This window comes from Lonchura striata, chromosome 2 (assembly GCF_046129695.1).
Source record: "Lonchura striata isolate bLonStr1 chromosome 2, bLonStr1.mat, whole genome shotgun sequence".
In the NCBI taxonomy this organism is placed as follows: domain Eukaryota; kingdom Metazoa; phylum Chordata; class Aves; order Passeriformes; family Estrildidae; genus Lonchura; species Lonchura striata.
In genome coordinates this window covers 93,628,464-93,642,430 of record NC_134604.1, presented here as the reverse complement: position 1 = coordinate 93,642,430, position 13,967 = coordinate 93,628,464, and the positions used below count along the sequence as shown (strand labels likewise).

At 37.6% G+C, this 13,967-nt stretch overlaps 1 protein-coding gene across 8 annotated transcripts in view; it reads left to right on the top strand.

The window, feature by feature from the left end:
• The window catches only part of MYO16 (myosin XVI), a 358,973-nt gene that overhangs the window by 286,764 nt on the left and 58,242 nt on the right, over positions 1–13,967 (top strand). For all 8 annotated transcript variants that reach the window (XM_031503852.2, XM_021545590.3, XM_021545595.3 and 5 more), the window contains exon 28: positions 2,516–2,618. In XM_031503852.2, coding sequence (XP_031359712.2) covers positions 2,516–2,618 — 103 coding nt within the window. The remainder of the gene's footprint in view (positions 1–2,515; positions 2,619–13,967) is intronic.

Below are 13,967 nucleotides of genomic sequence, written 5' to 3'. Positions count from 1 at the left end.
TTTGGATATTGTCCAGTAGATTTGAAAAAAGTGATAGGGCAAATAAGGAAGTTCTCTTAGACCCTCTGTTAGCCACTGCAGGGTGAGTAGCTCAGTCAGACAAGTAGGTATGAAGATGAGCTTCCTCTCAGGCACCCAAATGAAAGCATCCAGTCTGGACTTCTCCTCTGAGTCCACCTGTGGCCAGTGGAGAAAGGCACCTCCAGAGGGCAATGTCTTCTCATTTTATCAAAAATATCTAGAACGCATAGAAAAAGTCACGGTGGAAATACCTGTCTTCACAGGCTGTTTTGAGAAGAAGGTGACTAACTCAGGCTAGCACAGCTTTTCAGTGTCTAACATAGGGAAAGTAGACCATCTTCCAAATGTCCTGCTGTATTCACAGAGGAAGTTTATGGCAGAGTTAAATTTCCATAGCTTCCTCTTTCTCTGCTACTATAACCAATCCTCCTTTTCTAAGATAGTGCTTGCTTTCATAGATAGAAGGGGATTGTGCGCTGTGATTAGACAGGATAATGTGGTGGAATTTCAGAGACTTTAAAAGCTGGAGGAAAGTGGTGGATCATTTTTGTCTGGCACCCTGTATAATACAGATTATAAGGAATGTTTGGCTATCCTTGAATTCTATCATTTTCATGACATTAAAGAAAACTTGAGCCAAATGTAGAACTTCAACCTTTTAAATTTTAATTTGGGTTGGTTTTTTGGGTTTTTTTTTAAGGGGAAAAATAAGTTTCTTTCAGTTTCTCCTGTAAGGGAGTTTCAGGCTGACCACTTTTGCAGTTACTTCTTCATGCATTGTGAGGCAATGCTTAGTCATGAATCTTCACTTCAGTCAGCAGTTGCTAAGCTTTCCAGCAGTTATTTCTCTAACACCTCTGATTTCCCATGACTTCTAAGAAAAAACTGTTAATGCAAGTAGGGGAATAAGGTGACTCCAGCCTTAATAGAAACCTGTAAAATAAATGTCCTTATGACCATGCAGCTAGTTGAATATCCCCAGTTTTCTAATGCTAAACTGGATTGTGAGACTAAATACAAGGATCTGTGATGAAGTTTTGGACCCTTCTTACCACAGAACATTTCTTGGGCACAATTTGGGAGCTAGGACAGGCTGGTGACCAGTCAGAGAACGCAGCTTAGACATGGTTACACTCTGTTGGAAGGAGACAGTTCAAAAGAACAGAGCAAACTACGTAATATTACATGTATAAATAAATCATCAGGCTAGGGTTTTTTCCAGATGACTTCTATGCCAGAGAAGCAGTCCCTCTCACTTTTCATTTACTAGTGTAGACTTAGCCATGTGGTCCTCAGCAGGACTGCTACCAGACAAGAGAGTATCTCCAGACTGCAGGAGCTGAGGTACCCCAGGGTCTGTGCAGCTGCACCAAACTAGAAGTCTAGGTGAAATTTGGTCCTACAGCAGTTTACCTGTAGATGTTGCTCCAGACTTGCCACATCTTCTGGGACAACTGAGGTCCCTGGATTCATTCTAGCACTGCAGCTTTGCCTACCATGGTGTGTGAAAGGGATCCCAAGACAGCAATATTTTGGGTTGTAGCAGAGATATAGGTGAATTCAGCTGTTAAATAAATAAATTAATTAAATAGCAGGAAATGTAATTAACACACAAACTTCAAAACTTCTTAATTTCACTGGGAGTTTAATCAAAAGAGGCATGTTTGCAAAGTGTATATCCTTTTCAAAGCCTAGCTTTTTGTATCAAAAAACATTCTGACTCATTACATGCAGTCAGATCAAGACAAAGGAATACCTCCAAGAAAGTATAGTAATATTATGTAGCATTAAGATGTATAAAATTCATTAATTTTTTTAGTAATAAGTTACAATAAATTTAGTAAGTCGACAGTGAAAGTTTGAGTTCTATATTTTATTGGACTTTGTATTACTTAAGTTTCCTTCTTGATATTTTTATATGGTACATCAAAGAGACCTTTAATATCCAGCATTTTCTGTCTTTGAAGGTACTCAATGCTATAATCAATTATCCTCTTGAACTTCTTTCCAGTAGTGTAAAACTGATCTAGTTCCTGGAAGTCTCTTTGCTACATGACCTTCTGTTCAAAATGAAATACATTTCAGATTGATGAAAATAATTTTTGTCAATGTTGCTTTCTTATGAATTACACATTAAGAGGCATAAGTTGTATGACACATACTGAAAACTTATTTTCTTCCTTTCAATGACCCAGTTCAGTCCCAGTGATCTTCACTGGGGACGCTTTTCATTCCTTTGGCACTGATTTTCAGTGAGGCATCCAAAGAACTGACAGGAAGTAAATTTGGGTTTTAGGCATCACTTGTTATTAACCAAGGTCATGTCTAAAAATATACAAGATTTAGAGCAGTTTGCCTTCTTGTTTTCTTCACCCTGATCAAATCCCAGCCTTCCAGTTTGGATATTCCTTTGAGAGTCAAAGGAAAACTGACAATTTCTACAAAATGTCAATAAAGTCAACACTAGAGTAACTACTTCTGCTGATTTTTCTAGGTATAAAGATTTGGCTGATACTGCAGCAGGAGAGAAGAAGAAGTTGAGTGCCAAGGAGAGATGTCGTCTTGTTCTTCAGCAGTGTAAATTACAAGGCTGGCAGGTTTGTGATCTACAGAGCAATTAAAATATCATTCTTTAAACAAGCTAGCTGAGTCATTTCCATTGGTGGCAAGCCACCACATCCTTTGCAGCAGTGTATTTTTTTGCCATTTAATATATGCTTGGGTAAATTATAAAACTAATTTTCAGATTTTTATGAGTAACTGATCATTGCGTCAAAAAATCTGTGTATTCTTGTGGGAAGAAAATATTCAATTAACCAAGCACACTGTGTAAATTTTTATCCAGATTTTTGAAGGTATTTATTATATACATTTTAGTGGTTGAATAGTTCCTGAGTAACCTTACACATTTTATTTATTTAAAATCCTAAATGCTCTACTGTCGTAACAGGGCAGACTCAAAATCAGCTAATTAGGATTTCCCAGGTAGTCAGTGCATTTGTAGGTGCCAGCATGCTGATCCACAGACCCACCAGAGAACCTGAGGTTGCCATACATCAAGTAAATTAAAAAAAAATTTTAAAAAGTGCCAAACACTAAACAGGAAACTATCAACTCCCTGTCCTGTCTCCTTATCCTGTTTATATCATATAATTCTCAACAGTATGAAGACTTCAAGGTGAATGTCTCCATTTGTCCCGAGTACTCAGTTTTCTGCTTTGGATAGCTTTGTAATTGAGTAATTGAGGGACTAATTTCTCTAATATGTGCATTTTAAAAAGAAAAACGTTTCTTTTCATAGTATAGAAGTTATTGAATAGAAATGAAGCTTTCTGTGGCTTCACACACAGCACACTCCTGCAGGCAGCGTGAGGTTCAGATTGTGGCCTTTTTCCAGCCTAGCAGAAATCTGTTCCACAAGGGAGCATCCAGACCAATTTCAGGGATAGCTGTGAAGTTAAGGGATTGGACAGTGGATAGGGCTCTCTTATAGGCTTCTTCAGTTTAAAGGATGAGGTCTTCTAATTAATGTATAACCTCTGAGTATTAAGATGCCCAGAAAAGTTTCTGCAAGCTGTTCATAAAGGCCAAGTTCTAAGTCAGAATGTGTGCTATGGATATTTCTCAGTGGCCCAGATTGCTTAGTAACAGGAGCAAAAATAGGCCCCCACTAGGCTGGGAGCACACATGTATGATCACCTGAACTCAGACATGTAAGAAAATTTTTCTTTTATCAAAATACTATTTAAAGCCACAATTTATTCACCAAGCAAAGCAGAGGGCGCATATAGCACCTTTCCCTCAATATAAAAGACCAAAACACTGAAAAAAATATTACTAAAATAGACTTGTTTTTCCTACCCAGGCTGTGTAAGTTTGCTCTGATCTATGTTCTGCATCATTGCCACAAGGTTTCCTATTACAAAAAAAAAAAAAAAAAAAAAAACCATTAACAACTAGAAACTGTACCTTCACTTACAAGTACCTGGAGATGAGAGAACCCCTCACATTTAGAACTTATGTGGGGATACAAGCTTGACATTGGACAAAAGCTGTGTAACAATAATTGCATAGTGTGCTCCAGTCACAAAACACAGAACAGAATGCCTATCAAGTTTATTTCCCTGGAGAAGAACCATTGTTACAGCACAGGAAAAAAACAGTTGGTCATCACTGAAAGCCTTGAGCTCAAGATTAGTGATTCTGTAGTGATAGGCATTTGAAAACAAGACTGAAATCTATGAAGACAAACATTTTAAGAGAAAATTGCAAAACAGAATCCTTCCATCATGCAGAGGACTGAAGATTGTGATCTCAAACAGATTTTAGAAGTTCTGACTCCAGAATCTCATTAACTCCAGAAGTCAGGTGTGCAAAACTACAGCAGTGCATAATGCATTATCCCTCAGACCAGAAGGGCACAAAACTCTTCAAAGACACTGATATGTTAAATGGAATGGGAGGGATTGGGTGCGAGAGTTATACCATTGTCACTCAGTGACTAAGAAGCACATGGTAACAGATTCAGCTGCAAGAAACAAGGTTTGAAAAAATGAGTGACCTTCTCTGTACACCTTTTTCAAGCCACAGAGAGGCTTTCTTCCGAGGCTTTCTTCCATAAAAAGAAACAGAAAGATGAAAAACGTAGAAGAAAATTTAAGAAAATTCACTCCAAGTCCAATTTCTTAAATATTCAGTGAATACCAGCTTGGTACCAACCTATTTTGTATAGGTGATAAAAAAACATATAACCAACAATCAGCAGTAGTGACTAATGTCTGTGTCACATAATCTCTCTCTCAATTATCTTTTTGATTCATTTGACTAATCATGAAAGTTGAACTTTAAATAACAATCTAAATGAAGATGCTTACACAATCTGCATTTGTCATGGGTGCTCTCCTCTATGCTTTTACAGCAGAGGACTCTGCAAAAAAAGAAAATATTTAACAGGTAGAAAGAGGGAGGAGGAAAGGAAAGAAAAAAGGCTTTAGGAAACAAGCATGATGCCAGCTAGCAAAGTCAGAAGAAAGGAGTCATCTGTAGTGAATTACTAAAAATCATCCAAAAAAGCAGGGGGTTACACATATAACCAGTTTATTCAGACACTGTTGCCAGCAGTAACTACTTCAAATGAGTCACTGCTGGAACTGAAAATCTATTTGTTGCAGGAGTTCATGAATAAATCAAAAATTGTCTTCCCAAAAATGTTACATGCACTTCCCTGAAGAGCTGTTGCAGATTCAGGTAAAAAAATAAACCAAAAATATAGCCAAAATGCCCTCATCAAAGATGATGATATTTATGAGAAAGCAACACAGATCTGAAATCAACCTCCAGCTTATATGTCATCATCTGAAGATGAAGTTGTCAATAAGCTCAAGAGCAGAGGGGGAAAAAGAAAGATTCACTTTTTAGCTGAGTGAATCTGGATACTTTAAACTTTCTTCTGACAATATACCTCACCATCCCATTTTGAGAAAGGTGATATTAACCTGAGGGAGGGAAAAGTGTTCTGAATTAAAATCCCTGAAAATGAGTAAAGAAAATAGTATCTTTGTGTTTATTTCCTGCTTGACAATTTCTCTGTTCTTTCTCAATAAGTTTTGTTTTAAGAGCATTTTGTTAACCTACAAAACAATAAAGCTCAGACCCTAATCACAGAACATGTTCTTTCTTCGCTAGTAAATACTGCAATCTGTTTTCAAATAGAAAAAAAGTGCAGAAGATCCAATACCAGGGTCCAATTTTGGTTTATTTTCTACTCTTTAGCAAAGCATAAGAGAAAACACTTTTAGTTGGCCAATGTCTTGTGCTCGCTTCACCGGCTTACATGTTAGAATCAAGTATTTATTATCATAGAATAATTAGGGCTGGGAAAGATCTCCAAGATCACTGAGTTCAGCCTTTGATTGAACACCATCACATCATTAGACCATAGCACTAAGTGCCATGCGAATCTGCTCCTTGAACACTGCTAGGGATGATGACTGCAACATCTCCCTAGGCAACCTTTTCCAATACTTCAACACCCTTACAGTGAAAAAATTGTCCAATCTTAACCTCCTCTATGGCTTAAGGACACTTCCCCTTGTCCTGTCACCAGTTTCCAGGGGAGAGGCAGACCCCCACCTTGCTTCAACCTCCTTTCTCTTGTAGCTGTAGAGTGATAAGGTCCTCCCTGCGCCTTCTTTTTTCCAGGCTAAACAATGGAAGCTCCCTCAGCTGCTCCTCACAGGAGCACTCCAGATCTTTTACCAGATCCATTGCCCTTCTATGGACATGCTCAAGAGCCTCCATTTCTCTGTTGGAGTAAGGGGCACAGAACTGGAAAAGGAATTTGAGGTGTGGCTTCACCAGTGCTGAGTACACGGGTACGATCTCCTCACTGATTTTGCTGGCCACACTATTCCCCACACAGGCCAGGCTGCCATTGGTCTTCTTGGCCATCAGGGCACACTGCTGGCTCATGTTCACCCAGGTGTCAACCAGGATCCCCAGGCCCTTTTCTGCTGGGCTGCTTTCCAGCCATTCTGACCCAAACCTGAAAGGATATCTGGGGCTGTTGTGGGCAGAGTGTGGCCTCACATTTGGCTTTATTGAATGTCATACCATTGGTCTTGGCCCATTCATCCAACCTGTCCAGATCCTTCTGCAGAGCCTTCCAGCCTCCTAGTAGATCAACACTAAAACCCACCCTGATGTTGTCTGCAAACTTACTGGGGGTAACTCAATCCAAACCTTTGATAAAGATGTTAAACAGGACTGGTCCCAATACTGAGCCTTAGAGTACCCCACTAGTGACTGGCCACCAATTGGATGTGGAACCAGCCACATTCACCACCACACTTTGGACTCAGCTGTCCAGCCAGTTTTTAACCCAACAAAAAGTGCACCTGTCCAAGCCATGGACTGACAGCTTTCCCAGGAGGATGTTGTGGGAGTCAGTATCAAAGGTGTTACTGAAGTCCAGCTAGACAGCCATTTCCCTCATCCATGAGACAGGTCACCTGTCATGAAAGGAGATCTAGTTGGTCAGGCAGGACCTGCCTTTTCTAAATCCCTGCTGGCTGCTGATCCCCTGATTGTCCTGCAATTGCTGCATGGTGGAACTCAAGATGATCAGTTCCATAATCTTCCTTGGCACTGAGGTCAGGCTGACAGGCCTGTACTTTCCCAAATACTTCTTCAGGTCCTTGTTGTAGATGGGCACCACACTGGCCAAGCTCCCATTGTCTGGGACCTCTCTGGTTAGCCAAGACTGATGATAAATTATGGTGAACACCTTAGCAAGCTCTTCCACCATCTCCTTCAGTACCCCCAGATGGATCCCATTCAGTGCCCTCTGAGTGTCTGAGTGGGACAATAGGTCTCTAATTACTTTTTCTTGGATTTCAAGGAGTCTGTTCTGTTCCCTGGCCCTGTCTACCAGCTTAGGAGGCTGGTTGCCTTGAAAATACCTAGTTTTTCTGCTGAAGACTGAGGCAAGGAAGGCACTAAATACCTCTGCCTTTTCCTCTTTGCATCCAAAAAGGGATGGAGATTTTCCTTGCGTCTTATATTTTGTTAATGTATTATATAAACAATTTTCATTATATTTCCCAGTGTGGCTAGACTGAGCTCCAGACAAGTTTTTGCCTTTCTAGACCTTTTTTCTATGTGAGCTGGTGACATCCTTGTACTCTTCCTAAGTTGCGTGGCTCTTCTTTCAAAGGTTGCAAACTCTCTTTTTTACCCTGAGTTCCAGTGAAAGTTCGCTATTCAGCCAAGCTGTTCTTCCCTGCTGGCTTTGGTCACGTAGGGACAGAAGTGTTGATAGCTTTATGAAATGTTGCTGTTCCTTGGGTAAACTGAGCTAGAGATAACTAAACTAGGACAATAAAATAGTGGTTTCATTGAAGCTGACATACCATGCAGTTTCAGTCATGCACATAACTTAAGTACTGGAATTATGAAAGTGCAGAGCTACTAATGAAAGACAATTTTTGCATCTTGACTCTGTGTGCAGTCTTGATAAGATATTCTTTCTGCTTAAATATATTCTTCATCACTACAAGCTTAGCTATTTGCTGTGACTTTTAAACACATCTGATGTTAGAGAAAATTAGATTGCTAAATCAAAACAAACCATTTTTCCTCTAGGCAGAGAGAAAGTAACAGACTTGTTTAGCCCCTGGAGGAGTCAGTGCGGTGATATTTAGTAACTTTAGAGTTAAATTGAGAAGAAGTACTGGATATTCCATGTAAAGCAGAAGAATCTCCTGTTCCCCAGAATATGTGAAGGTCTTTATATCAGAAAATCCCCATTTTCCGTGCTGTATTCATTTATTGTAACACACTGATGCATTACCTAAGCAAAACCTATCATCCCAATGGCATGGTTTAATTTGCAAACATTATCATGCTTTGGGAGAAGTATGGGCACAAACAGTCCTTGGCTCTTTTTACTGACATAAGGAAACTTTCATTTGTTTGGATTATCATTCCTCACACTGTTAAGCTTGCAAATATAAATTCAATAAAAAAGAGTTAGCCGTTAACTCATACCTTACTGAGCTTTCTCATCACAACTTGTAGCTCTCATTTTGTTTAGCTAAGGTCAGTAGTCTGCAATTAACCCTTCTTAGTTACTTCAGATGAAGCTTGCTGAAATGCAAACAACTAGTACCATATCAGAAGAAAAAGAAAACATCAATTTAATTTGCTTTTACTAGAAAGTGCATCTGTTAAATACAAGCACTGCAAAGGTCAGACCTTCACTGAAATAGTATTTTAGCCTTTGACTGCTAGAAATGCTTATCTGGTTAAAATATAGCAATCCTTAGAAACATCTAATAAAAGCTTTGTCTTAGTTTACCTTTCCAGTATTTAGCCTGCTTCCTCTAACACACAATGATTCCTTCTTATCAGCAGCTTTGAATTCTGAACACAAGAGATCACTGATTTGTCAATGACTGTCTTAAGTTTCAAATGGGATGATCAGGTAGACTCATTAGGTATGGAATAAGCAGTACAGGAGAGCCAGCTGGAATGTTTTAATGAAGTTCAAAATGAGGTAATTGCTTGAGACAGGTGCTGTGTTAGTGCCAGTTCATACTTTCACAACTACAAACATTGCTGAAACTGATTCAGGAGCCAGCAGTGTTTGTGGATAAATGATCTTTGAGGAGCTGTACTATCAAACTTGCAGTCATGAGCACTAAAAAAGAGAAGTCCTCAATATAGAGAAATTCCAGAAGTCAATTTATAAATCATAAATTCTTCCAACACTTATAGAACTGCAAAGGGAAAACAAAGTCTGATCCACAGTTCTTACCAGTCAGAGAAAAAAATAATATTTTTTTACTGTTCTATGGGTGTTTCATTTATTGGATTTGAGAGAGCTGTCCTTAGGTATTTTTAAATTTCAATATAATATTAGCATACTAATATGCTAGTTTTTGAGAAAGAAATGTATTTATGGTTAAATAGCAGAATGTAGAACATAAGTGGCTTATATTAAATCAGAGGAATGAGCAGAAGTGTATGAAATCATGTATATGTAAATTTTATGCTCAGTTCAGAGAATCTTTTAAATTATTTTTTAAACAGAACTGTTTATTTTGGCTTAAAATGAAAGTGGTCATGCTACACGGATTGTATTGTACCTGATATGCTGAAGTACTGGGGCACTTTGCAAGCAATCTAACAGATAAGGGGTTCTTAACTTTTTTCTTTCCCTCAAATAGGAAAACTTTAGACTGTATAAATTTTATGCTAGTTCATTCATTTGTTATTTAGTCATTTTAACTGAAGTCAATTTCCTGTTTGTTTTGAATATCTTACTTTAAAAGTCAATTTTCTTTTAGGCAATTAATAAACAAAATCCTGGGGACTGGGGAGGTGGGAGGGGTCATACTAACAGAAATTATTAAAACAGAAGCATTTATTTTTCCTTCATACTTTGGATTATATCAGTAAAGTGATATTGTCCCATTATTTTTTTTTTATCTTGTCACTCTATTAAGTATTGGAAATAATTTGCTAGTTGCAGAAACCACCAGGGAGTGACTTTCTACCTCACCAGTACTACCAAAAGATTGACCTGGGCCAGACACTGCCCACAAGCTCACTCAGTGACTTTGTGCCACACTTGACAAACCCATGCTTCCCTTCAGCCAGGGAATAGGATGGATGGTTGACTTTGACCTCAGAATGCACATAAGCTCTCACTCTTTTAACATAAAGCTCTATTTTTAGTTCATATTTCTATGAAAAATATTTTTCCCCTCTAGAATATATTCCTCCCTCTCTGTGTCCATCTTCCAGGTTTTGCTTAGGATTACTAATCATGCTAACTCAATTTTCTTTTTGATATCTTTTGCATCTCAGATCTAGATACCATGTCTTCCTCTTCCTCTCTCCTCTCCCACCTCTCCCACCTATTGACACTTTCCTAGATACTCTGCTTCATATTTGGTACCAGTCTTCATCCCTTATTTGTCTGTGATTAGTTTTCCAGTCTCCTGCCTTAGGATTTCCTCACTGTGCCACTGCTCTCCCTGTCCCCTGTTGCCTGTATTTCTCATTCATACCAAGAGACCCTTTCCTATTGTCTCTTCTGAGTTCTGAATGAGTGGTTTGGCTCAGGTTAGGAGGGAGATTATAGAGCAGGCCTGGGGAGGACATGAGGAGGAGGATATACCACCACATTTTGGTGCTGTGTCGCTTTCTAGAATTCTGAAAACTAGAATGACATGTCTGAAAAATACCAAGATCCTATGAGATAAATTGGGGTAGGGTTTCACCTACTCAGTGTTTCTTACATGCATCTTAGATTTCCTAACTCCTTCCTTTCCTTTTCTGTAAAACAGTTCTTCATGTTGCCTTGGAAGTATGAAGAGCTGTGAGGTTGGTACAGTCTAGGGAACAGGAGTGACCATTATTCTGCCCTTTCCCAGAGACCTGAATGACAGTTTGTCTCTCTAAAGTCCAGCTCTTGACAAGAATTTATATAAATGTTTGGTATATCAGACTACTCACATATTTTATATTAAGGCCATAAATAAAGTATGCTAAAATGTAGGTTTATTCAGTATGTACCACAGTGCAATGTCACTAGTTTACAAAGAAGGACTATTAAAATGTATTAAGCAAATCAGAGAGTTAAATTTTAAAAATAAAATTTCAGTCTATAAAAATCAATGCCCTGTGTTTGTCATTATAATATCTTTGTAGACATGTACACTGCAAGAGGACACATTTTACAATAGTATTAAGGCTTTTTTCTAAATTTCATTAATGCTCTATGAAAATGTGTGTCATTGTGTAAAATATCATTAGACTATAGTTCTCTGTCTTTTGTAGGTAGCTATTTTGAAAGTACTGCCAGAAACACTCAGCACTCCCACAAATTGCCTTTTTTAAACTAAAGAACAGCTTTACAGATTCCCTTGACACCTATTAAGTATGAGCTAATACTGCCTCCATGCCACCTACACACAATCTCAGCATCCATTCCAGAGTTTTGAATGTCTGTACTTCTACATCCTACACCTTTTCTATACAATTGAAAAATAAAAAATAAAAAACAAAAAAGTAAAAAAAAATTAAAAAAAAAACAAGAAAGAGAAAGAACAACTCCCTCAAAAAAACAAACAAACAAACAAAAACAAAACAAAAACAAAAACAAACAAAAAAACTAACCAACCAACCAAACAAAAAAAACAGCTAGCCTGTAGCAACGATTGAAGCTTTGGTAGTCATCAATGACAATTTTACTTAGTTTTTTAAAAATGTGTCATTTTGAAAAATAACATTTTAAACCCTAATGCTTTCCTAATTAAAATAACTATTACTGTAATTCACAGATGGTTTACTATACAGGAGTCTGAATTACATTAAAATTTCAGACTCAGATTGAGAGCATTTTGCAGTCCAGAAAAAATATCGAAAAGTGAGTGTTATAGTGGAAGAATATTTGAACTTTTTTTTTCCCTAGGCAAGCAGGAAACATTTTATGATTAAAGAAGAGACCAGAATGAAGACAGGTGGCAACCTCAAAAACTGTTTTGATATGTGACATGTGAAATTCCATTTTTCATCATTATTGCTTTCACTGAGCACCAGAACTGTAAAGAAGGCAGTGAGACTATCTTGTTCTCTTGGTCAACCTTAGAGGCTCTCAGATTTAATTCAAAGACTAAGCAAAAGAGATTTCTATCTGTACTAACATAATCAAACATGTAATAGTAGTTTCTGCTACATGTAATAGTAGTTTATGCTTCTGTCTAGAGCTCTTCTCTCTGTAGACTTGGCATATGATGTAAAAATCTATAAATAGCTTTTATCTGAATGTAAAAATGGATTTGTATTGACATTTTGTATTTCTTCATTCACTTAAAAATTGTAGCAGTCTCCTACTAATGAAGTTCATAGCATAAGTAATGCCACAATAACTCCATTTATATTTTTCCTTGGGTATAGGATGAGAGAAAAAAGAAATAAGGCTTTGCATGTCCCCTAGATAGCTTTGTGACTGCAGTGTCAGATACTTGTAGCTAAACCAACATAATCTTCAGCAATTGTCTTGACTGTGATTTTGTGACTGCACACTACCCAATAAATTGCAACTCATTGTTTAGCTAAGTTACACATTTGAAATAGAGCCTAAATGCGACCAACCCGTGTGTCAATGAGACTAATTGAGAATGGAGCTGTTAATTTTGCCATGGGCATTACTAGAGCTTTTTTAAGCTTAATAAGATCTTAATAAGAGCTTTTTAAATGTTTGAAACTGGAATTTTCATCCACTTTTCTACTGTCTGAGTATCAGTATTGCTGTAGTAGGGGGAGAAGCCAGAACTATGTGTAATTAAGGACAAAGGACAGAAATAAGGAAAAACTGGAACATTTGGCATAGGCTTGAGACAGTAGGAAAAAAACTGTTTGATACAGAGGATTTTTAGAAACGAAAGGTGAAGTGTAAAGAGAAAATTTAATCAGTGTAGGGGAATGTAATTTTATTAAGTATTTGTTCTCGGGCTTTGTCTGAGAGCTGCTCAGATAGAACAGTAATTATAATAACCACATGATAATTTAATTACAGTTAACTATATGAATAATAATTCAGTTATTTTTTACAGAGAAATCTGTATTTAAGGCAATGTAAGCAAGACAATGAAGATATTAGTAGCCAAAACTAGTAATAAGGCAGGTTCAGAATGTGTTTTAACAAGACGGATGGGAAGAAAACCTCAGTGAGCAAAGGGTTAAGATAACCAGATTAATAGAGAATTTTGAAAGCTGAGGAAGAAAAGTAAAAAAATTTTGTTAGACGTCGTCAGTCAGAAAAATGAAGATGAGAGCATGGCCCTAAGAGCAGCGTGTGACTGCACAATTGGATCTCAGGGAGATTGCCTCAGATTAACCACCAGACAGAGAGCCTATTCCCTATTTCTGACTTTCTACAATGGCGAGACAAGTAAAATGTCTTTTGTGTCACCTACTTCCACACACTTTTTGATAATTAAAAAGGGACTATTTTAAAGGGAAAAGAGAGACTAATGGAAAAAAAAAAAAAATGAGAAGCATTCTAATTTTGCCAGTGCATCTGATTTTAATTAAAAGACTAACAACTGCACCATCATTGTTAGTTCAAACTTCAGGATTACAGACTTTTTAAAACATTTGATTCAAAATAGTTGCTCTCTACAATAGAGAGAAGGGAAGGGAAGGGACAAAATTTTGCCACAATAATTTCTGAACTTAGTTAATGGAGTTTAGCTGTGAAATATATATCCTGATTTTCTGTCATCCAACCCTACAAGGATGTAATCTAATGGTGTTTGGATTAAAAAATTTGGAAGGGTGTGCAATTAACCCTCCACATACGCATCTCCCGGATCTAAAGTAAAAATCATCAGTGGAGCAGGATGGCTCAATAAGAAGAGAGTAAGTTTTTATGC